The sequence below is a fragment of the Corella eumyota genome, chromosome 1, assembly GCF_963082875.1.
Source record: "Corella eumyota chromosome 1, kaCorEumy4.1, whole genome shotgun sequence".
Taxonomy (NCBI): Eukaryota; Metazoa; Chordata; class Ascidiacea; order Phlebobranchia; family Corellidae; genus Corella; species Corella eumyota.
The window spans coordinates 20160733-20183936 of record NC_137490.1 but is presented as its reverse complement, the minus strand read 5'-3'; the positions used below and the strand labels follow the sequence as shown (position 1 = coordinate 20183936).

The 23204-nt window shown below is 30.0% G+C and overlaps 4 protein-coding genes across 6 annotated transcripts; 2 read left to right on the top strand and 2 right to left on the bottom strand.

Annotated features, from left to right (window-relative positions):
* Nucleotides 1–940: 940 nt before the first annotated feature.
* LOC145758705 (uncharacterized) lies at nt 941–5741 on the bottom strand. Of its 2 annotated transcripts, none has more exons than XM_082572531.1 (15): nt 5479–5741; nt 5190–5414; nt 4588–4748; nt 4345–4450; nt 3682–3717; nt 3458–3493; nt 3127–3162; nt 2954–2989; nt 2795–2830; nt 2622–2657; nt 2510–2545; nt 2334–2363; nt 2140–2169; nt 1989–2024; nt 941–1603 (listed from the first exon to the last, which is right to left on the bottom strand). In XM_082572531.1, exons 1-15 carry the CDS (start codon nt 5723–5725, stop codon nt 1548–1550), a joined length of 1143 nt encoding a protein of 380 aa, XP_082428657.1. In that variant the 5' UTR covers nt 5726–5741; the 3' UTR covers nt 941–1547. The 2 variants fall into 2 exon arrangements, with proteins under 2 accessions (XP_082428657.1, XP_082428658.1); XM_082572532.1 differs by having other exon boundaries at nt 4588–4736.
* A 1528-nt stretch (nt 5742–7269) lies between these two features.
* Nucleotides 7270–10967, top strand: LOC145752705 (CCR4-NOT transcription complex subunit 11-like). The gene is made up of 8 exons (XM_082569031.1): nt 7270–7483; nt 7954–8217; nt 8563–8779; nt 9059–9256; nt 9616–9745; nt 10015–10144; nt 10504–10611; nt 10692–10967. The coding sequence occupies exons 1-8, from the start codon at nt 7364–7366 to the stop codon at nt 10878–10880; spliced, it is 1356 nt and encodes a 451-aa protein (XP_082425157.1). The 5' UTR covers nt 7270–7363; the 3' UTR covers nt 10881–10967.
* A 379-nt stretch (nt 10968–11346) lies between these two features.
* Nucleotides 11347–13328, top strand: LOC145750093 (DNA-directed RNA polymerases I and III subunit RPAC2-like). Its single transcript, XM_082566038.1, has 6 exons — nt 11347–11455; nt 11851–11945; nt 12239–12315; nt 12489–12568; nt 12637–12672; nt 12748–13328. Exons 1-6 carry the CDS (start codon nt 11414–11416, stop codon nt 12781–12783), a joined length of 366 nt encoding a protein of 121 aa, XP_082422164.1. The 5' UTR covers nt 11347–11413; the 3' UTR covers nt 12784–13328.
* On the bottom strand, nt 13084–20732 carry LOC145750079 (putative RNA-binding protein 46). 2 transcript variants are annotated; one of them, XM_082566025.1, is made up of 5 exons: nt 20601–20732; nt 16464–17490; nt 15691–16329; nt 15264–15410; nt 13084–14240 (listed from the first exon to the last, which is right to left on the bottom strand). In XM_082566025.1, the coding sequence occupies exons 2-5, from the start codon at nt 17487–17489 to the stop codon at nt 14079–14081; spliced, it is 1974 nt and encodes a 657-aa protein (XP_082422151.1). In that variant the 5' UTR covers nt 17490; nt 20601–20732; the 3' UTR covers nt 13084–14078. The 2 variants fall into 2 exon arrangements, with proteins under 2 accessions (XP_082422151.1, XP_082422143.1); XM_082566017.1 differs by lacking the exon at nt 20601–20732 and adding an exon at nt 18992–19213.
* Nucleotides 20733–23204: the final 2472 nt, after the last annotated feature.

The following is a 23204-nucleotide window of genomic DNA, read 5'->3' as shown; positions in this document are numbered from 1 at the left end:
TTTTTATGTATTCTTGTCTGTTGTCGATATTATTTATGTTCTTAGCCTTATTTATTTCGTATTTCTTTCCGTTGTTGATATTATTTATGTTCCTAGCCTTATTTTATTCGTATTCTTTTCTGTTGTCAATATTATTTATGTTTTTAGACTTATTTTTTCCCCTTATTTTGATATTATTAATAAATTTTGTTTAACAAAATTTCATATGCTTTTTTTTAATGACATAAACCTATTTAGTGACGTAATCGGGTTATAACGTTACTGCTTTTAAAGTAGATAAGTACAGTAGAGTAGTGGGGATAAATTTAATATTCCTCTTTTATTTACGCTACTGGTTGTTTAAGCTCAAAGAATTGTGATGCTTATTATATTAAAGCGTAAAAAAATTTAGCCAGAATGAAATTTTTAATCTTCTTTGTCAGATTTTTGCAAAAGATCGAGACTTCTTGCAAAGGAAGACTACCTAGCTTAGATAATGATATGAGTAGTGAACTCAAACACACATGCCCCTACTGTGAATGTTTTTTACAATCAAGATAGTTTTATTATAATGTTTGTGAGGAAAAATTTAACATTAACTTTGAGCAAATGTTAATCTTATATATAACCGACCAAAATTTCAAAACCTAATAACAATCTTTAAATTTGAATAAACAAACACCTATTAATTAGTATTTAGTGACAAAAATTAAAATTTTAATTCAATTTTAAGTTACCAATATCATGATATACAAATGGCCAAGATTTAAAAAATAAATAACAAATTTTAAATTTTAATAAATAAACACCTACTAATTAGTAATTAGTGATAATTAAATGTTGTAAATAGGAGAATGAAAACACAATCTGATATTAAACAACATACTAAATTTCAAAACTGTAAAAGTTCACAAACAAAAGTTATGCTAACTCAAAATTTACAGCTTATTAAGACACTGGAAAAGATTAATAATAATAATAATAATGACAATAACAATATGTTTCGATTTCTAAGATTTCGAACCATAATAATAATAAAATAATATTGAATCGCATTCATTAATAAACAGCAATTTGTGTTGTTGCGGTTATAAAACTTTAAGATGACGATAAATTTCATGATGGCAATAAATTTTACCCTTATTTAGGCAAAAAAGCAATACTAAATGTAGGGAGTGAACGGAAGTCAAGGAAGCCCTGAAAAGGGTGAAGGAGGGGCTCAAGGGAAAGCAAGTATTTTGCAGTAACTTTTAGTTTGCAGCGAAAATTGTCAATACTTTCGTAATGTCTTTTAGAATTAGCAATCTTCAACGTTTAATAAATTTTTTTTTGTAGTGCTTCACTACCTTCCTTTTACTCCCTCTTTTTAGTGTTACCCCAAAATTGGCTTTGCAGCCTGCGTCTAAACCACATAGTATATTTGTGCAACCCGATGGTTTAGAATCAATAGTAAGAGCTTTAGGCTCTAAAGCCAGCCTAAAAACGTTCAAGTCAAATTAATAATCTCAAAATAGACATAAAATGTCAGAAACAGTCTGAAAAACTTCGTATGTTTCTCTTTATGTAAGTTAGTTCACGTAAATTGCCTCTTGGTCTTCGTCTGCTTGAATATATCCAGGCCTGACTGTAAAATTAAATTTGAATTAGGTTTGAAAATAATATTTTGTAAAACATGGATTTTGTTCTTGCAAAGGTCCGTAGGTAGATAATAGTTAAAAACCTATGTACGATCATTGTCTAATAAAATCAAATAGGCATTTGCAAATGATAGATGATTTTGGGTTTGGTGACCATGTCATAACATACATAAATCTTTATGTAAACATTAATACTTTTGGCATGTTTTAAATCATTGAATTGATTTTGTCATTTTTTCCCGTCGCATTGTTGTATTATTAATTGTATATCGTATTTATAATTTACTTTTATCAATAGTGTGCGAAAAACCAAAATAAAAAAAAAGATAGTTAAGAGTAAACACGTAGCACAAGTCATTTAGATTTACTTACATTCAACACCACCTAGATTTTGATATCTATACCAGGCTGTAATAATAATCACAATTTAGTTAAACTTAAAAAACAACAAGATTTGGATAAACATATCTCTTCGCATAAACTATTTAACATCTTCTATTTTTCGACATTAAAATGTACTTACATGCGCCTGCTTGAACGTCATTTGGCCTGACTGTAAAATTAATTTCGAATTTTAAATAAAAAATAATATTTTAAGTATTGTGTACACATTGGAGGCCTTAATATATAAGTTTGTTAAGAAGGCATATCCAATGATGGTTTAAATACATAAGTTAGGCACCTTAAGTAAGGTTTAAGGCTATAAAATAAACTTACTTTCAACAACATATTCGTCTTCGGGTGGGTCTGTAAGGAAAAACAAAATAATAGGTAAGATTAAAAATGTTTTTTTTTATTTTGATTACAACCTAGGGTAGACCAAGGGCCTGAATATTCTTTATGGAGCCTAAGAAGATATTTAGTTTTAATAAAGGACTAATTTAGTAACTTACATGCAGCAGCACCTGCATATCGATTGTCTGGTCTAGCTGTAATACAAAGAAAAAATTTGTTTAATGAGGAAACAAAATTATTTTGTTTAAATAGGCATTGAAATGTACATACATGGTATAACGGGTTCGTATACATCATCTGACTGAGCTGCATAAAAAATCAAACTATATGTTAATATAGTTGGATTGGTAAAAACTTAGTAAGTCAGTGTAAACCAAAATAGTCTTTATACACTCTTTTTACACTCAATCTAATAGTTAAAAGATCATTTTAAATATACTTACAGGTGCTCGGGTCTGCAAATTGATTTACTCGCCAGGCTGTAAAAAAAATTTTAAATTTATTAAAAAAAGAAACAAAATACTTTTCTTAACATAGCTAATTCCTTTTTTAAATGGGGGAAAGTAGGGTTTAGTGTTTTGAGGGCATTAAAATATACTTACATGCAACAGCTGGTTCATATTCACCTCTTGATGTGGCTGTAAAATTAAAATAAATATTAATCTATTTGTGTTAAATAAAATATTTTAATAAATATGGCTTGCATACTATTCAACCTCTTTTAAAGTTAGGGTAAGACGTGATAGTTTTACAATCAACACTTTAATATACTTACATGCAATATTGCCTGCTTGGTCATTTCCTGATCTTACTGTAAAAATAAATTTTCAATTAGTTGAATATAACCACACAAGGAACTAACAATATGCACTTTTTTTAAACAATCAGTTATTTCTATATTTTTGTGTGGCAGTTTCATTCTATTCGCCATTTATGGCATTCTATTCGCCATTTATGCCCGTCATTTACTGGGCTTATTATTACATTGTTTCCTTTCAAAACATTTAAACCTTTCACATTATGTTAAAATACAAAAAAAAAAATATTTTAGTCTGGTAGGTTTATGTCAAAACAGAGTAACCTGACTGCACTTTTTGGGCACTCACCTGCAGCAGCACCTACATATTGATTCGCTGGTTGAGCTGTTTTTTAAAATAAAATTTTATTAAAATAGGCTACAAATTTTAAACATTGTGAGTAATGCTTTTTTTAAATTTAAGCTTGCATTTATAAAAAAAAATCTTAGCAGTTTGCAAGGGGGTTATAAATATTTATGGTGACCAGTATATGTAACAATTGTGAAAAATACTTCGAAATAACTTATGTTTACCTGCAACAACATTTGCACAAACATTTTTTGGTCGAGCTGTAAAAATAAATTAAAAGTTGTTTCAAATTTTTAACCAAGATAATTTTGTCCAAAACGAACAAGTGCAATTTTGAAACTGAGTCTATCTAAATGATTTAAAATGTTTAATAAGGCTGTAAAGTGAAGCAGAGCTTCTGTAGTATTACAGGCAACTTTTATATTAAAAAAAAATAAACCAAAAGATGTAGTTATGTGGAATTGGTTGCTTGTGCAACCAATCCTTTTACGTGATACGGAGTGATTTGAGAAATGGCCCATTAAAGGACGGTTGTATTATGTGTATGGACATTGTGAAGCTAGCCAATGCAAATAAAATATGAACGTGGCTAATAACTGCAAGCAATCTATAATCAGTTGTGCAACGCCTGGTGCGGAAATGACCATATAAGTTAGAACCTAATTAACCCGAAAATATAAAGCTGTATCAGGGGTTAACACTGACGCACCAAGAAGAATTAAGCTTCACGAGTTAGTAAGGTTCAACAAAGTAGCTTAAATAAATATCCAGCGAAAATAAATCCTGTCAATCAAACTAAAATAACAATTAACTGTACAAATGGTGACACCACAAAATAGCAACCAAATCACTTTATATAAACTATACAGTTATTCACTTATATTCACCATTGTTTGCATTGTTTTTCTGCTTACAAAGTAGTATGACAATTGCTATGATAGAAATAAAGAGAAAACCTGACGTAACTGCCAATCCTATTGTAAGTTGTAAAATCTGTATAAAAAATATTTTATTTAAGACGACAAAAATGTATCATACTTAGGAAAATATGCTTAAAATTAGATTATTTAAATTCAAAAAGGCAAATGTAATTATTATCATATAAGTAACTGTAACAAAAAAATGCTAACCTTAGATTGTTGTTGTTGGGCAGCGGGACATTTTGCTGTCAGGTTTAAAGCTGTTTTTGTTGTCAAGGGTTCTATTGTTGTCATGGGTTCCGTTGTTGTCATGGTTTCTATTGTTGAAATGTCTGTTGTGATGCTAATGGCAGTTGTAGCTGTTAAAAAATCTAATAAATGCTTGTTGGTCGTATTAGAAATAAAACAACAATACAAATATCTAAAAAATAAATGGTTTAAAAAAAAATTTGAAAATTCATCTTAAAAAAATATTTTTTATACAGATTTTATTTTATTTTATTATAAATGCGAACTTCCATTTTTTTGTTATTCAAACATTTAATGAAAAAGATACTTCAAATTAACCCAAAACTTCAAATTAACCCAAAATTTAATGAAAAGATACATCAAATTAACCCAAAAAATCATTAACTATACATTTTTTTTGTAAACTTGAAAATGCTTTCCGTTTTTATAAAAGACTAAAAAATAATAACACAGACTAGAACAATATATGTTTAGTCAAAAATTAATTATCGCCTACAAGATAAAATGACACTTTGTTTTACAAAATAAATATATACCAAAAAAAATAATTCATGCTAACTAACGTTTTGGTGAATCCCTTTGGCAAATGAATCTATAATTATTGTTGCAATCTATATCACGCCACTCTCCATTTGATGTTACTACAACACATTTTTGACCATTGGGTTGACCAGACAACCAGTTATATTGGTCACTCTGTAAAGTTGTCCCATCAGTCCATTGAAAAGAGGACCCAACATTTTCTGGGTCTGTTCTTGTGAGTCCAATCCAAAACCATAAAGTTGAATCTTAATCATAAAAGTTAAGGATTTTAAGTCAGTATTACACTGCCCAAAAAAAATTAAATCTTACCACTTTTAAGTAGATTTAATATATTTTTAATAACTTCATGAGCTTCAGTCGTTTTAGGAGTGGCTATTTTAGCATTTATTTCTGCACATTTTGCCTTTGCTGTTGTGTAAACCACCTTATTTAAGTCAAAAGTATATTCAACACATAATGCCTGACTAAAAGGTTTTTTTACCAAATTTACCGAGCACTGTTGCCCATTAACAGCATTTAAACTCAAAATAATTAAACTTAAAATTAATTTGTTCATTTCAAAAAATAGCAGTTTGTTGTTTAAGTTAATATTAAAATAAAAAGTATGGCAATACAAAAACAAAAGTAAGTCAAAATTCCTTTAGATATGAAACCCATTAAATGACTAATTTCTTTTGGAAAACAGTTTTAAAACTTCAATTGATAGTAGAACAATGTTAAGGCTGCTGAACTTTAGTTTCCTTAACTGGTAAATACAATGGACCTTTCAATGTATTTAAGCATATTATAGACCTAAGATATTATAGAAAATAAATATAATACCAAAACCATTATTGTTTATAAACCAATTCAATTAAAGCCCAAATAAATAAACTGCACAATAAATCAAACACAATATGCATACAACTTTATAAAACTTTATTATTGTAATTCTAGTTATTGTTCTTCACAGCCTTCTGAATGAATTTTAAACCCTTTTAGTTTTTATTTTGCTGTGTAAAAACACACATTTTAGCTTAAAAACAATTATTATTAGTACATTTTTTTTTTTTTTTTTTTTTTAGACCATCTAATAAATTTTTTTTATTAAGAAAGTGTTACCTTAAATTCTTCATTGCTGCACAACGGGCTGTTGCTAAATTAAACTGAAGGAAAAAAAAATCTACATCCTAATATTATTTGGTTAGGGAACTAACTTAGACTTTACATTACCAAAATTTGACCATACTATCAGCCTAGTGAATGAAGTTATCTCAATACAATTATTTTGATTTTAAAATTTATTTTATATAAAACTAAAGTGTTTAGAGTTACTACAAACATGAGGTCCTGCATTAGATTCTTTCATGCTGTTGCATCCTTGTGTAAGGTGCTATAAACAGTATAAACTTCTTCTGAGCCAACACTTAATCAGCAGCATAATTATAAGAGAATTATAAATCTATATTTATTTCCAAACTGTCAGGGGTAATTTAAGACTAGTTATGGGTGAAGGATGTTACTCTTTGTTTAGGTTGTAAAGTCGACCTTTCCACATCAACAATAAATATATACATGAAAAAACATTCAAATGTTTAAAAGTGTAAATTTGTAGTGATTTAGGGTAAAAAATATTTAGTATAGCAATGTGACGTAGAACACCCTAGAATTGTTGGCAAAAGATAATGTTTTTTTCATGCATTGTTAATAAATAAAGATGGGTTAATCTAAATGACGTGTCACTTTGTTATTTAAAAAAAAATTAAGAACTTGAAAAGGGTTTTGTGCAAAACTGCATATTTGGTAAGATTTTATGATTTTATAGTGCTAACGTAATACAGAACAGCAGTTGTTTTGATGCCACATGTCTACAAGCTTTATAGCAATAAGTTTGTTTTTTAACGCTAGCCCCGCGCAATGATCATAAAACCATATTATATGATCATTGCCCCGCGAGACTCTTGTGTAAACTCCACATGTGTAAATCCTTCTCATAACCTCTTCAACCCCCGCAATTTACAGTGTTTCCAAATCGTTTTAATTTATTAATTTTTCAAAGGGAAACCCCTCTATTTTTTTAGAATTTTTTTACGATTTTTATGGCAGAGATACGTTGTCAGACTCCTCCATAGTCTGATAGTTGATTTATTGTAAAGTTATCTGAAATTTTAGCCGAACATAAACTAAACAATATTTAATACTGCAATAAGATAAGATGGCATTATCTTTAAAAGAGCTTAGCAACTTGCTTGGATTTTTACAAGAAGATGAAGTTATTAATTTAAGTTTTGATTCATTTACTGCTGCGTTTCAAAGAGCGGGATTTAATAAACAGGTAACTAAAAAATGTCTAGTAAAGGTATTAATGGTTTTTAAAATGATGTTTCTTTAAATAAGCTATAATTTTTGGTAAAATAATATACTGCTTTTTAATTAAAATCTGCTTTAAACAGTTAATTAAGAAAATAAAAATGATTTTCAATAAAAATAAAAAAACAAAGAAATAGTCCAGTCTGGAAAGTAAGGCAGTGTGCAGATTTTTTTTGTTAAAAAAAGGCACGCCAAATTTTTGCGTTTGCATATCAAGCGGTGTTCATTTTTAACCAAATTAAAGTAAAATATGCAAACATAAATCACGCGTGCATGCATCAACCGAAAATTGTAGTACTCGTGCACACATGGTCACATCATTTTGTACGCTTGCATGCACGTGATCTCGTCGAAAACTGCCCTACTCCAAACTGTAAAATAGTGAAAACTATGTAATACATGTGAAAGCCAATAACTTCTTTTTGGTATTTTAAGGATCATTTTAGAGTGGGATGTTCTATCGTAATCCTACTCCACCATAAAGATCTATTACCAGGACCTCATCAAAGATTAGCCGGCATTTATTTGTTGTATGACATGTATCGCTCCGACCCTATCTCTGCTAATCCCTTTTCTGCAGTATTTGTTCATCTTTTACAACCAACGACACCGAATATTTTACCAGTAGATCCACTCTATCCTGCTACCTATGGTCAAATTCCTGAAATAACCCAGCAAGAAAAAGCCTTTTTAACACAAGTAAGTAGTTTTGTTATTTATTGTGTAACTCTATATTGCAAAAAGCTTTTATTGTAGCTAAGTTTGCCTTTACATAATTAAAAACCATTTTGGTCTATCATTTTTTAATATTTTATTGCAAATATATATATATAAACATCAAGACTATTTTTCATGGTTTGTTGCAATTATATTTTAAGTGACGCATTTTTAAAACAACAAATAAAATGTTAATTTGAAAAAAATTTTATTAATTATGTATATATATATATATATTCTGTACAGTTAAGGCTTTAAAGATTTCTCTATAAAAGTTGTGTGATTAATTCAGTAAGTTTTATAAACAAGTGCTGTTTATTTTTTAAGTTAATTTCATCACCACATAAGGAACTACTTAAGAAAACACCTGCTTCAGTGCTGGTAGATAAAAATAGTGCAAACGAAATAATTAACACGAACAGTTACGACGTAAGTGGTTTGCAACTCTCGTTGGTTGAAAAACAATCTCAGCTGCCTGCATTAAACAAAGCTGGAATTTCTTGCGTGATATCTTACCCCGATACATTTGATAAAACTCAACCAGGTAAAAAGTGACTTAAAAAATTTGTAAGGATTTAAATACAGTCCTACTAAGTACCACACAGAACCACATAACACATACGGGACCATACATTTACCACACAGGACAAAAATAATATACGGGTCTCATGTGGACTGTTTTTTTGTATTTAAGGCAACTACCTGATTGGTTATTCGACTAAAATATTTATGTGTACTACTAGCTATGTGTAAAGTTATTTAAATAAAGTTAAACTTTTTTAAATTGTTGTATTTCATTTTACACAAATTCTTTTGACTTTAGATAAAACAACGCAACATGTTATCGAGTCTTTATTGACTGGGACCCATGCCCCTTTAAAATCTAACCTTAAACCAGAATTTATTCGCCCTGTGCCCCCACTTTACCCATGCCAGGGTGAGTTAGTGTGGATGAACCCATCAGACCCCAGTAAACATTCTTTTATGTGGGACACAAACATGGCACAAAATACTAATGCAGGTAAGATTTGTTTAAGAAAAAAATACTTTAATTTTTTTGAAATGTTTAAAAAAATATCAATTTAATTAAAAAAACAAATTTTCAGTTTTTATTTATTTATACCCATTAATAGCTTGCCAGATTTGGCATTTAAATTGTCGAAATATGGTTGCAATTCTCATTTAGTATTTGCACCACAAACTACTGTTTTATTTTACCACATACAACAGTTTTAAAGCCTATAAATTTAACATACACATGTATGTATACATGTATAAATATAAATATCATTTACTGAGGTGAATTGAGTAGGCTATAGATTGGTTGTGTTATGGCGTTAAAATAGTGATGACATGGGCTTAAAAACTGGATTTTTTTAGATGTTGAGGTAAAGAGGTTGATGGCGAAAGCTTTTAAAGGGGTTTTACTTGTTCCACAACAACAACAATTATTAAACGAACTTAGTATTGACCCAAAACTTGTTTATCATGTTGGTTTAACACCTAACAAGTAAGTATAATCTTGTTTGTTAAAATATTTTAATTTTTATGCTCATTTTTTGATGTGTGTATATGAATATATTCATTCTTGATGTGAAAACTAACTTCAATTTTTGTTTTCCTTTATTCTTGTATATTTTAAAAGATTTGATAATAATTTAACAAATATCTGGGTGCTCTTATGTTCATTAAAATAAAAAATGAATGTGATGAAAATGCTATTAAGGTTAAAAACATAATTTTTTAGTTTTGCTAATTGATTTTTTTATTTTTATTTAGGTTGCCTGATCTTGTAGAAAATAATCCTTTAGTTGCCATTGAAGTTTTGTTGATGCTTATGCAGTCAAGTCAAATAACTGAATATTTTACTGTACTTGTTAATATGGATATGTCTTTGCATTCAATGGAAGTAGGAAAATTGATTTTAATTTTTGTAACAATTATATATTTTTTTTTGGAGTAGCATCAATTACTCCGACCCAGTCTCGAGTTGCCTGTGGCAGTTTGGAATATTATAGATTATTATTGCCCGATAATTATACTGCAGATTAGGTGCTGGCTCAGCAGGAGTTTATACCGTTTATAGTGCCTTACTCAAGGGTGCTACAGCATGAGATCAGTGGGAATTAAACCCACGACCTCATATGTGGTGTAGCAAGTGTTCTTACCACTACACCACGCTGCCGGTTTTAACACCACGCTGCCGTTTTTTTTAAAGTCATTTTAATAGTTGGAAGGTAAAGCTACAAAATTTTGTATTTAATTTAGGTTGTAAATCGCTTAACGACGGCCGTTGAGCTACCAACTGAGTTCATTCATCTTTATATTTCAAACTGTATTTCAACTTGTGAAACAATCAAAGATAAATATATGCAGGTAATTATAAAAAATTAATAAAATTAAAAATAGCTGTTTTGAATTGGAAAAATTGTGTTTAATTTTGATATTTTTTTTAGAATCGGCTTGTAAGACTGGTCTGTGTATTTCTGCAATCATTAATCAGAAATCGGATAATAAACGTGAAAGAATTATTTATTGAGGTTCAAGCGTTTTGTATCGAATTCAGTCGAATAAGGGAAGCTGCTGGGTTGTTTAGACTTCTTAAACAACTGGATAACGGGGAAGCAGAAATACCAAAAAAATAAAACTAGGTTTTTTAAATAATATAAATATGGAATAATATTTTTTTCTGCTTCTGAAGTTGGATTAACTTTCCTTTTATGAAATAAAATAAATACCTAAATAAAGCAGTCTTTAATTTTAAAAAGTGTCTTTTTAGAATTTAGGAAATTGTATATTTTTTAACTAAATAAATTACAAGGCTTATTGTGTTATACAGTTTGAGTGGTTTAAAAATATATATATTAGTTTTAACCATTAAATTAGTAACATTTTGGCAATATTCAACACAGAATTGCTGTATATTTATTATGTACTTATAGAAGGAGTCGAACTTAAAGCCTTGTGTAGTGAAGAAAATAGATTAAAAAAAATTATATTTAGTTTAAATTAAAATTCGATAATTTTTTAATTCTTAGAATAAAATATTTTTAATTAAAATTGTTAAGAATCCAATAAAGTTACGATTTCTGTTTTAATGTAATCGGGGGATTTCCCTATATTTTGTGTGATTGATTAAGAACACGTGGTTTTGTTTTGGTTAACTTTTGTAATTAAAATGGATACGGTGGAAAGTACAAGCAGGCTTGAAATGCAACAGGTTTGTCTTTAATTCGTGCCTTTTATATAACTGAAAACTAATCTAAAATTCGTATTTTTCGACTAATTGGTTGATCTTAAAAAATTATGTATTAAGAAAGTTAAACGTTGTTTAACACTTAAATTTATATCATTTATGGCTTTATAAGTTATTGATTAAAATGTCATTCACTGGTATTTTTGTTGATAGAATGACATTAGATTGTATCTTAGCCTTAATATTAATGTTCAGTAATTAAATAAATGGTTGTAAAAAATCACATATACAGCTTTCAATTTGTTAGTCAGAAATTTAAGAAATATGTATTAATGCATTGCATTATACTTTTAATTTTATGTCTAAATTCAATCTTTTCAATATCAATAAAAAAAGCTAAAAATATATTTTAATTCTAGGTAGAAGGTGGAAATCCCTTAACCTGTTGCACATTTATTCTTCATGATGAAGATCATACACTGGGAAATGCATTGAGATATATTATTATGAAGAAGTAATTTAACCCGATTTATTTGTTAAATTTAATTTTTATATCTATTTAAATGGTCAAATTTATAACCTGTTCTTAATGTATTTCCTAATATTTCGCCTCTCCAGTTTAGTATATTGTTGGCTTTGGTGGTATTATTTTGTTTAATCTATTTATTTGCACTAGGTGAAAGCCTTGCTAAGTAATGCTATGTTGGTACTGAATGTTAGGCAGGTTTTATGTGCTTGTATTTCATTACATTTTATATAATATAAATTTATGAAAATTTTAATAAAATATTTTTTTATTCCATCAAGTCCTGATGTTGAGTTCTGTGGATATTCAATTCCCCATCCCGCTGAGAATAAAATTAATTTTAGAATTCAAACAAGAGGTAGGAACTTATTTAAAAATTTTAAACTATAATTTTGTTCTTTTTTGTAAAAAAATTTGGGTAATAATTTTATTTTTACTTTTTTTAATTTTTAAATAAATTAATGTCAAAGTTCAAGAAAAATCTAAATGTAATCCAATTTCAATCAAAATTTTACTTTGTATTACATCTAGGTGTTTCTGCAAAACAAGTATTCAGAAAAGGTTTGGAAGATTTGATGGAAGTTAGTCAACATGTTCTTCAAACTTTTGAAGTATAACCCATTTTTTTTTTTTATTTTAAATTTCTGTTTTCGATTTTATTTTTGATTCATTTTTTTAGGAATCAGTAAAGAAACATATGGAAACAAAAAACGAGGTAGTTACATAAACTTTTTAATAAAATAAATTTGTACATAATTAAAATTTAAAAATTCTTTTTAATTTTAACAAGGAAAATCCTTCAGATGTTGATCTGTTTGCCCCCTAGTGGCTAATGATATTCTTTTGCAATTACAAAACATGTAAAAGAATAACAACACGCTTTTCCTTCCTAGGTAAAATGTAACATATTGTATTTAACTTTTTATACTTTGTAAGTATATACAAGGTTCATTATCATTTGTATATTGTTTGCTATGTCTTTTCTTAAAATACCTAAAAAAAATAACAATGGCGAAAGAAGAATTACTATTTCCTGATTTCTATATACTGGATTTTTTCTTCTTTACTTTTTACTTATAAATCCCAAAGACCATGGTAAATTTTACCAATTCATTATCATGTTTGGTACTACATGTTTATTTAAAACATTTCCAAAACACTACAAGTAATACCAACATGATAGTAAGCCTTGCTTGTATAAAAACAAGACAAGATGTCACAATCTTCTAAAAAACACTTTTTACTGAAACTTTTTGTTTGGCCAACAATGTAAAGCACATTTTAAAAAAATCACAAGATGAAAAAGTCACAAAATGTGCCTATTAACTTCGTTTAAAGAAAAATGAATAAAATACAATAAAAAACATAAAATAAAATTTATAATACTAAAAATATTTACAATTCAGAAATAGATTTTTGCACAGTTAAAAAACAGAACTACAATTTAGCAAAACAAATTTACACACTTTAGGCTCTTATAAATGTTGCTAAAATGCGGTTCTTAAATAAAAATATAGGCCTACAGTGGTGCAGTAGTATTCAACAGAATATAATAACTTGATGTTTTTGAAGTTATGCTTCTTTGTTATTAAAATTATGCCTTAAAATTGCACTACCAAGTTTTCCTGAGCACCAAGTTTTGAAATTTTAGTAATTTTGATTTGGTCAGTGGCAAAAAAAACGGTAAGAAATATAAAATTATGAAGTAAAGTGAGAAGAAAAAATTACAGTTTACTGCATATTCATTCAATAGAACTCAAGGATGTCAATAAAATTGATTAGCTTATATGTAGCTTCATTTAAACACTTGTTTTAAGTTTTTGTTTTGCATGAAGTGTAAATATAAAAAAGCGTACGAGTCCCTTACTAATTCCTAATAATTAAAACATATAGGAAACTTCCTAAAGAATGCAACAAGTGGTTTAAAAAGAAAACCTAACATTTAGGTCTTGATTTAGAAAAAGTATTTCGCGTGGAAAAAATATAACAAAACACTATTACGTCATACAGAATACACACAAAATTCCAGCATTATTCCTCTACTTTAAGCAACGATAATAATATATCATTACCAGTGCAACACTACCGTAAAATAGTAGCATTTACGTCATAACAACAGACTTATTGGTACATAACTGTAATAGGTTGCATCATAGAAGGGTCCACAAAAGGCATTTGAATAGTAGGACTTGGTGTAGTTACTGGTACGTAAGTTGCATGAGGCTGGGCGGTAGGAGATGTTGGGCTAGCACGTAATGGTATAGGAGGCTGGGATAGCATATTCTGAAAAATAACATAAGTTAATTTCTTAACATAAAACGCTATTTCAAGTTTAATTAAAACCAGGTTTATGGTTTTATATTAATTTAATGCTATACAAATCATATTAAAAACCACTTTTTCTGGTTGGTTTATTCAAATAAATTGAAACGTCGACGGTTAAATTATCTTGGGTTTTTTTGAAAATTATTTAAAATTAAGTTTATAAAAATAAGGCATACCAATTATGTCATTTTAAATATATATTTTTGTTCATTTATTTGCGATTTTAATTGCCAAAAATACACGTTTGTTTACTATCCCTTGTAAACTTAGGTAACCATAATGAAGGTATTTGCTTGTTAGTAACAGAATTTTGTTTATTTTCAATTTAATTTTCTATTTTAGGCCACACAAACTAACAACTCCCTTTTCGGATATATAAAATGTCACTTATTTCTGCGCTGAAAGGAGTTGTAAAATCGAAAATAAAAATAATTGTCCGACGGCGAATTTATAGACAGGAAAATTCATGGGAGTGGATCGTGTAGCTAAACAATTTCCAACAGTTGTTTTGGCATTTTTTAACCTGCTCTAATTTAACGTGTTAACTTTAAATTTTAAATGCCTGTATCGCATCGTGTCACCGCACCATTTAAACATTACGAGGTAAGTAAACAAGGTTATGATAAGCAGAGCTAACAATGCATGCTGCATAGCGGTGCAAGGTACCATTGTTTAGTTAAAAGGCAAGCCGAGGCCTGATAGTGATAAATATATTTGCACCGAACTAATAACCGAGGTCGTCAACACTTTAAATTCGCTTAATTTGGTTTTTATTTACTGCAGCGGCGACCAAAGTACATGGTACGTCAACAAATATATAACATGTCCTTTTTAGTATGTTGAACTATTAAATATTTTACATGGTCTTTTATAATACGTGGCTTATAATCCATAACTTGGAAATTTACGTGCCTTTTAGTATTACAAATGGCACGGTTAAGTAACACGTTAATATAACTGACTATTTTCAATTTAATTTACCTGATATGCACCGCTCGTAGGCTGCTGAATCATTGCTGGCATAGGAATCATAGTCGGCGCACTTTCCACTTGTAATCCTAATTGAGCGAGCACATATTCGGCTGCGTAGGATTTTGCCTCCTCAACGGATAAGCAAAGCTTGTTAGGCTGAAATAAGTAACAAACCACGCATTACATAAAATAAATATTATATATATATATATTATGCCAATCAAATAAGAACTGTAAAAGTGCTATATCATAATGTATTTATAGTAATGTACTTGTGATGTTACAGTATTTAGAAACAGTTTCCATGGTAAAATTTTGTAACAATATCTACACCCTGCAAAAGTTTTAATTTGGCGCACTTTGCAAACCCTTACTTTAACACAGCCAATATAAGGAATAATTTAATGTAATGATTGCAGTTTTTTTTTCAACTAACCTGGAAAAATGGTTGCTGTGGAAAGCATCCTGCTAATGCTGGAATTGTGACTTTGTAGAGAAAAAGTGGCCTCGAATCCGGGCCTGTGGTTGTTAAAAGTTGATAAGTCGGGGCGCCCCACATTTGTCGTGTGCAAATTTCTTCTAATAACAGCTCAGTGCTTTTTGGAGCAACAACGGTGGGTAACACTTGTGGCACTGCTGGTAGTTGTTGGACTGGCGCATAGGCTGCTAAAGGTTGGCCAGCAGCTGCTGCAGTAGCGGCAGCAATTGCTGATACACCAGCGTTCGATTTATACATTGTTTGATACATTTGATCATTAATATTAGCAGCAACGGCTTGACCATTTATTAAAGTTTGAGGTGTTAAGATTTCGATAGGCATACCGTCGGGCCCTCTTTCTTGATTATTCTTAGAGTAATACCGTCCGTACGTTGCTTTGCCAGCACTATAGCCTAGATAACTGTTTCTACCGTTTGCAGTCCGAACGCCAGTGCCACGACCTCTGTCGCTTCTGATTGGTCGAGCATTGGTCCCAAGGTTGTATTGACCTACAGGATAGTACGAGAGCTCTGGAGAGTAGACACCGGCCGGGTAAACGATCATCCCGTTTTGATTGACAACTGCAGGAGTTTGAACCTAAATAAAAATAGAAAATTTTAAGATATATAGTGCAACATTTTTTCTTTTTTTATAATACCTATAATATTTCATTACCTAATTTAATAGAAATTTTACACATGACCTTTTTATAAACTTTTTTTACAACTTACCAGAGACGGTTGCGTCACTTCCGGTGCTTGTGACAAAACCTTTGCTCCAACTTTTGCCATTTTGTTGTAGTCAGTTTTGTCGACCGGTTTAGCCAGAGTCACTTCAACCTCAGCGTTATCGATTTTGGTTCCGTTAATTTTCGACATGGCTTCCATGCAGGTCTCACGTGAGTTAAAATGTACAAAAGCGTAATCACGGATCTTTTTAACTCTTTCGACACAACCAGGTACGAATTGACTGAACACAGTTTGTAAGGTATCTTCGGTTGTATCCAGCATAAGGTTACGGACATACAACACCTTAACTTGTCCCATTATGTCGTCATCAACCTCCTGTTCAGGCTCCGCCCAGTCGACAGCGATCGGATGACCCCACAGCTGGATTCGACCCGGGATTAGTTTTCGTCGAGCCATCGCAGCAGCTCGATGACTGTCGTACTCAACGAACGCGAATCCTCGATTTTTCGATTTATCAGACGCGCTTGGGTAAACAATAACGTCGACAACCCCTTCAGTAACTTTGTTCATTTCGGTGAAAATGTCTTCCTTTTTCTTTGTCTTAGGAATCCCGCCTACAAACAAACGACAATTGTCGACGCTGTAGCACACGCCCAGCAGACGCCCTTTTCGTATCTCGTAGTTGTTAAGTTTCTTAACCGCTCCCTTGGCCTCGGATTTTGTATGGAACATAACAAAAGCATAACCTCTGTTTTTTCCGTCGAAATCCATCATTAAACGAAGCTCGTAGATCTTTCCCGCTGTTTCGAACACTGGGACTAATTCGTCCTCGAATACGTCACGCGGGATTTTACCCACAAAGACTTCAGTGCCCCTAGGGGGCGGTCGGTTTTCCCAACCGGGGGGCGGGCCCCCGTATTTACGTTGCCCATTCTCTTGTGTTATCGCGTACCCAGTTCTATTCATTAACTCTGTTAACACAACTTCGTTTGGGAGCCCTTTGACACCTGTAATAGGGGCAGTCCCGTTCGCGCTACCTTGATCAACAACCATTCCGTCAACTGTCATTCTGAAACACAAAACAAAAAAGTTTATAACAATGTATACAATGTTAAAAAGCTTTTTTAGGCATTTTAACCTTTATAGAACCCGTTTATTGTTTTCTAAGCTAACAAACTAAGCTTTTGTATATGTATCATTGTGTTAATTTCCTTATATTCATAGATCAAATTTACTTAAAAATTGAACGAGTTTTGATCAATTGTTATTGAACTAAGCTAAAGCATTGTGAAAAAAACGAATACACTCTGATTTCTTAACTACACTACTGCATGGGCTTAACATGTTAAAACCTTTCTAAAAAGGAAAGGAAATGTGACTAAGAGCTCGGCCCACTAAGTATACGTAAACCTATACAGAAAAAAACCAGCTCAGCAACATTTAGTTTGTATTTAAATTAACGTTATAAGCATATCCGACTATAGATCTCTGTTATAAACCCGGTTTTAATTTTTGAATAGACGGAAGCGATGCTGCGTATTTGATATAAAGTGATTAAGAAACAAATTTAAAGTTAGTAAGTGTGAAAATAACTTTCTGTTTGAGGCATTAGGACTAAAATGTCTATGCTACTTTCACAATACTATGCAAATATAATTAAATATTAGAATTGCAATAATTATGTTGTTTTGGTAAACGAAATGAAATAGCTTTATATTTTGCAATATTTAAAATATAATTGCTTGCCCTATTCTTAGTATTTTTGTTTAATCATTTTTGGGATGTTTACAAAAATTAAATAGCCTATTAAAATTTCACCAATATTCAACAAAAAAATAAATTTATTTCATATATAAATTCGATTTAAGACTCTTTTTTACACATTTAGGGCCTTTTATGCTTCAAGCGTTAATATTTATAATTTCCAGAAAAAAATCTTTACAATTTTCCGATTTATTTAAAAAACACGAGAATTTAGCGAAACGCTGGCATTCGATCAATGGTTAAGCGCGACCCATTGTTAGCGAACAATAGAAGTACAACTCACCTCTATAAGCAAACACGACGGTCAAAAAATGATTTTATCTCGATTAAATTCAAAGCTTTTACGTTCAGTTGCTAATAACTGTGTGTTCCTAATCGAAAATGTTGATAAAAGCAACATAACTTAACAAAAGTAACTACGTATAGGCCTAATAGATTGTTTTTTGTTAACCTTTTTACCACATTAAAGTTACTTCATTATGGCCTACTCTTTTTTATGTAATTTTTGCATTGTAGAAGTTTGGTTAACCTTACAAACTTACATTGCTTATATTTAAACTATGAATTATTTTTGGTGACGTATTATAAGATACAGTCATTTGAAAAATGTAAAAATTTGTTTTCAAACTACCTCGACAGCATGCCAATGTGTATTGACTTAACTCTAAACCTTTATTATCGATACAAAACCGTTATTTTTTTCCGTCCTATATCAAAATAATACACACTGCTTTATTTTGCCAACAAAGGACAAATCAGTTGCTTTTCTGTTCGCCTGTTTCTTTTTGGGAGGATAAATAACTTACTTTTCTTCATTTCGTTGAAGTTTGACTGGAGGTGCTGAAATATCGAAACATTTTTCGTCCGAACTTGACAGTTTTCGCTTCGGACGAAGTAATATAGAATCGTTATCCATTTTTATGCAGTAGTAATACTTAACATTTTTATATCATTTTGAATATACAATGCCTTTAAATTAAAACATCATAAAAAACATCTCTTTTGTTATTATTCACTTTATCTTTAAAATAACTAGCCTGCAGTTTACATGTTTTTATATCCTGCTAAATAAAGCCCATATTGAACTTATGCTGTATCTTTAAGTGGCTTAAAAAACTTGCTGTTTCTATAGGGAGATAAAAGGGTAATATTCTATATCCTCATTGGCCGTTATGTGCGTAATATCGAATCATGTCATGCATATGCTTTTAATACTGTATCAAAAGACAATCGACTCTATAGACTTCCTGCTGCTATAACTTACATCGCTTAGGCTAAATAGACAGCGCCTGGGATCAGTTTAAATTCTAGTTATATGCTGCTGCTTGATCCTGACTAGCACCGTGAATAAATAATAATAATAATAATATAACCATACGGTTTTTGTAAACAGTAACTATCGTTAGGTAAAGCACCTAGCTATAGTGACGTCATCGGTGCATTGTTTTAACAGCGTATGGTTCCGTTTTACTATATGCGCGTGCTGATAGGGCTATATGTTCTTTTAATTAAATCTCGCTGAACTATGTTTATTAAATAAAGTTTCACGCAAACTTAGCCTTGGCTAAACACTTTGAGTCAGGTCTATCATTCTGTAGGAATTCTGCCTAACAAGTTCGTATCACCGTGACATTACGTTGGAACCTTAAATAATACGCTGCCTTCGCCTTCATAACAATTCTACAAAAGGATCCGATTCTTGATACTGCGATTGGTTTTCATATTTGTTGCCTACGTCACAATGGGCTCGCTGTGTGTATCTATAAAAGGCGTAAGCTTTGTAAAGAATTGACTAAATCTGATTTTGAGCGTCGGCCCGCGTTGTATCCGCACATTATAACACTGGGCGAGCAAATTATTGTTCGTCTTTTGTTTCTTAAACAAACATACTGTTTCCCTTTATGTCGTCATATTAAATTATTTCGACTTTGCCACTTACAAAAATAATATAAATATCGATTTTTTTATTTGCGCTTTTACGGTTTAAAAATTATTCCGCTGTTTTTAGTAATACGATTTTAGGCATTTTTTCTTTCGGAAAACGTAAATTTTTTTACGTCCAGATTTTTGGCCAAAATGACGTAATTTTTTATTTTGATTTGTGCCGTTTTTTATCTGGTTCGTTGCATCTGAACTTTACCAGTTTCCTGATTTTTTGGGTCGTGACTTTTTCGATATTGAAAATTATTAAATTCCGAAAAAAATGTCGGTCAATAAAAGGACCTCTCGTTTTTTTTAACCCCATTTTTAAAACGATTTTTAGCAAAAATCGTATTTTTATTTTAGTTTAAAAAAAATTAAAATTAGTTAATTATCGTATTTAATTAATTTTATATTTATTTTTTTGCCAAAACTAACTCAAAATTACTTCAAATGCTCTTTAACTAATTTTATTTACAAAAATATTCGACACACCTTTTTTGAAGATCTTTTGCTCAATCAAATTTCAAGAGGAATTCAATCAAAAATTCAACAATTTCACTAAAACAGGCAAAAAACTTAACAGTAGTTGGTCAAAAATTTACTGGCGTTCTATGAAAGTGCAGAAACTTGTCCACAACGTTACTATTTAACCGGCATTTTGCAACAACTTAAAAGCGCCTTTCTTTTACTCTAATGTTTACATAACTATTCACGTGCATATCATATTCAACAAATCGTACCAGCGCGCTCAACCTACTCTAACCACATGCTAACATTTACTCTAGTACACATACCTACTTAGAACGTGGATTAAAAACCTTGAAAACTTCCTACTATGTCAATGTCGCTCTAAACAATAACAAAACATGTAGATAAATACATAATTTACATTATTTCGCCCTTATCTGCTGAACCGTATTAGCGAAGGTTAAAAATGAGTCGAATTGATTTCAGCTTGACTGAACTACAATAATCATGTTAGCTGTGAAGTTTAAGTTAGTCCACATTAGTAGGAAATAGCAATGAAGAAATCAAAGAAAATACATAAACTTGCTTAAAGCTTTTATAACATATTATAACCATGCTAAATGTTTATACTCATTAAATATATTGTATGTTCGAAGAATGCGGTATGTAAATGATAAACATTGGGTAAACGTTGCAAAATTATTGTTGTTTAAAAATTACCCTTAAATTTGTTTTATTTTGTATTAAATATGTTGGTTAGACTTGAGTGATTGTTAAGTAAAAATTTGGTTCAATTATTTTCAAATTATTGAACGCATAATCCATACCCAATTATTTTTATAAATAGGACCACCCGTAATTTTCAATTGACCAACATTTTTACAAAAAAAAATTCACACAACTTTTAATAATGTCATTAAAATAATAACAAAAAATGGTAGATTTCTAATCAGGTATTTTCACTAGGATTGCATTTAAATTCCTGTTTGTGAGCTGTATTTTATTTTCCCAGAGCCAATGCAGATATTTCAGCAAAGTTGCAGAGACCACATGCTGTAATTAAACATTAACTACGATATCGTCATCCCTTACCATGGAATTATTATTAACTACGTTTTAATAACCCCGTGCCTATATCTGAAATGCATATAGGTACCTCTCAGTACTGGTGTATTATAATTAAACCCTCTGTCGTTAAAGTTTTGGCATTTTAGAAATGTTTAAACATTGTGGGATTTGTTTATTTAACTTTGTCGTTGAAAACCAAACGTGCTTTTAAACATTTTTAAAGTTAATTTACTTTTGTTTTTGATTTTGAATTAAATATTTAGAATTCGGTTGTAAATAATAAAATTCTTCACATAATTGGTCAATTTTAGTATCAAATATCCAAATTGAGCGTTAGTTTTTTTGAATAGAATTACGAAAGTGTAAGCGTTTGCGTAAATACAATTTTATTCCAACTTCAAAGCGCTTTAAAAATTGAAAATTAAAAATAAAAGTTCAGTTAAGCATATATTGCTTGGATTAACTAATTAGGCTAAAAATGTTAAGCTTACGGTCTACAGAACCGTTTAAATTATTTCGCTTGGTTAAATACCATAATAATAGTAACATTTTAATCTATGTTAAAGGCGCACCAAAATGAAAATGTAAAGTTGCTCTAAATATTTAAAAATTAGTGTTACATACATTAAAAAACTTAAAAAAAAAATAATTGCCAAAAAATGTTTAAATAGCCTTCATTTTCTATTATAGTAAATTGACTAACGTTATTGTCTTTATTAAATTGCTCATTTTATAGAAAATAATTAAATAAATAATGACTAACTACTTTATTGTTTAAATGATCAACTTTTGCATTGTTTAAAAGGGAAAAACAAATTTCTATTGAATAACCCGCGGCCTTGCAATACAATCCTACAATTTAAAATTACAATTTTCAATTATCTTGGTATATAAACTACGTAATTAGTTGCAAGTGCAGGCTACGCTATCCTATTATATATGTAATTGTAAATTATTGTATTGCGAGTCGTTTTGTTTGTTGGTTTTTATGACGTCATACAATGATATGTTCATTGTAAGTTTTGTTTTTTCTCTTTTCGAGAGTTATGGCGCGATTTAATTTGGGTTTTTTTGCTGTAGTTTAAGTCGTTAGAATTCTAAAGTTCACAAATTTAAATCTTTTGTGATCCAGAGAACTAAAATCATACGCTAAACTAAGCATGAAACATTGAAACCAGCCATTAAAGTAAATAACTTGTCATTTTTTGCTCATTTTGACTGTTTTTTTTAGCCAACATAGTTACTGTATTGTAAATAGTTGTTACATTTTCATAAACAACAAAATTTTGGTTAAAATTATTAAAAAATCTACATTTTTTTGGTTTTAAAATGGTAAATATGTTTATTAAGAAAAACAAAACATTTTTATGAATAACTGTTAAAGAAGTGCAGGTGTGAAAAAGTTAAAGCCTTCAACATACAAAACACAATAACATATATAACTTTAAAAAAAAGTTGTTTATACTTAACTAAGTTTAACAAATATTTAAAATTTAACTAAATCGATTTTGCTACATCTTAGGTGGTCTAATTTAGCTTATACACGACCCATAATTGCCA

Coding starts and splice junctions, on each gene's coding strand:
- LOC145758705 (XM_082572531.1), bottom strand. CDS start 5,725: ATGAACAAATTAATTTTAAGTTTAATTATTTTGAGTTTAAATGCTGTT. Junction 3,718..4,344: donor GAAAAACAATGCAAACAATG/GTGAATATAAGT, acceptor TTATTTTTACAG/CTCGACCAAAAAATGTTTGT. Junction 2,170..2,333: donor AGACGAATATGTTGTTGAAA/GTAAGTTTATTT, acceptor TTAATTTTACAG/TCAGGCCAAATGACGTTCAA.
- LOC145752705 (XM_082569031.1), top strand. CDS start 7,364: ATGGCATTATCTTTAAAAGAGCTTAGCAACTTGCTTGGATTTTTACAA. Junction 7,484..7,953: donor GAGCGGGATTTAATAAACAG/GTAACTAAAAAA, acceptor TGGTATTTTAAG/GATCATTTTAGAGTGGGATG. Junction 8,218..8,562: donor AAAAAGCCTTTTTAACACAA/GTAAGTAGTTTT, acceptor TTATTTTTTAAG/TTAATTTCATCACCACATAA.
- LOC145750093 (XM_082566038.1), top strand. CDS start 11,414: ATGGATACGGTGGAAAGTACAAGCAGGCTTGAAATGCAACAG. Junction 11,456..11,850: donor GCAGGCTTGAAATGCAACAG/GTTTGTCTTTAA, acceptor TTTTAATTCTAG/GTAGAAGGTGGAAATCCCTT. Junction 12,316..12,488: donor TTTTAGAATTCAAACAAGAG/GTAGGAACTTAT, acceptor TATTACATCTAG/GTGTTTCTGCAAAACAAGTA.
- LOC145750079 (XM_082566017.1), bottom strand. CDS start 19,101: ATGGATAACGATTCTATATTACTTCGTCCGAAGCGAAAACTGTCAAGT. Junction 15,411..15,690: donor CACAGCAACCATTTTTCCAG/GTTAGTTGAAAA, acceptor TACTTATTTCAG/CCTAACAAGCTTTGCTTATC. Junction 14,241..15,263: donor CTACGAGCGGTGCATATCAG/GTAAATTAAATT, acceptor GTTATTTTTCAG/AATATGCTATCCCAGCCTCC.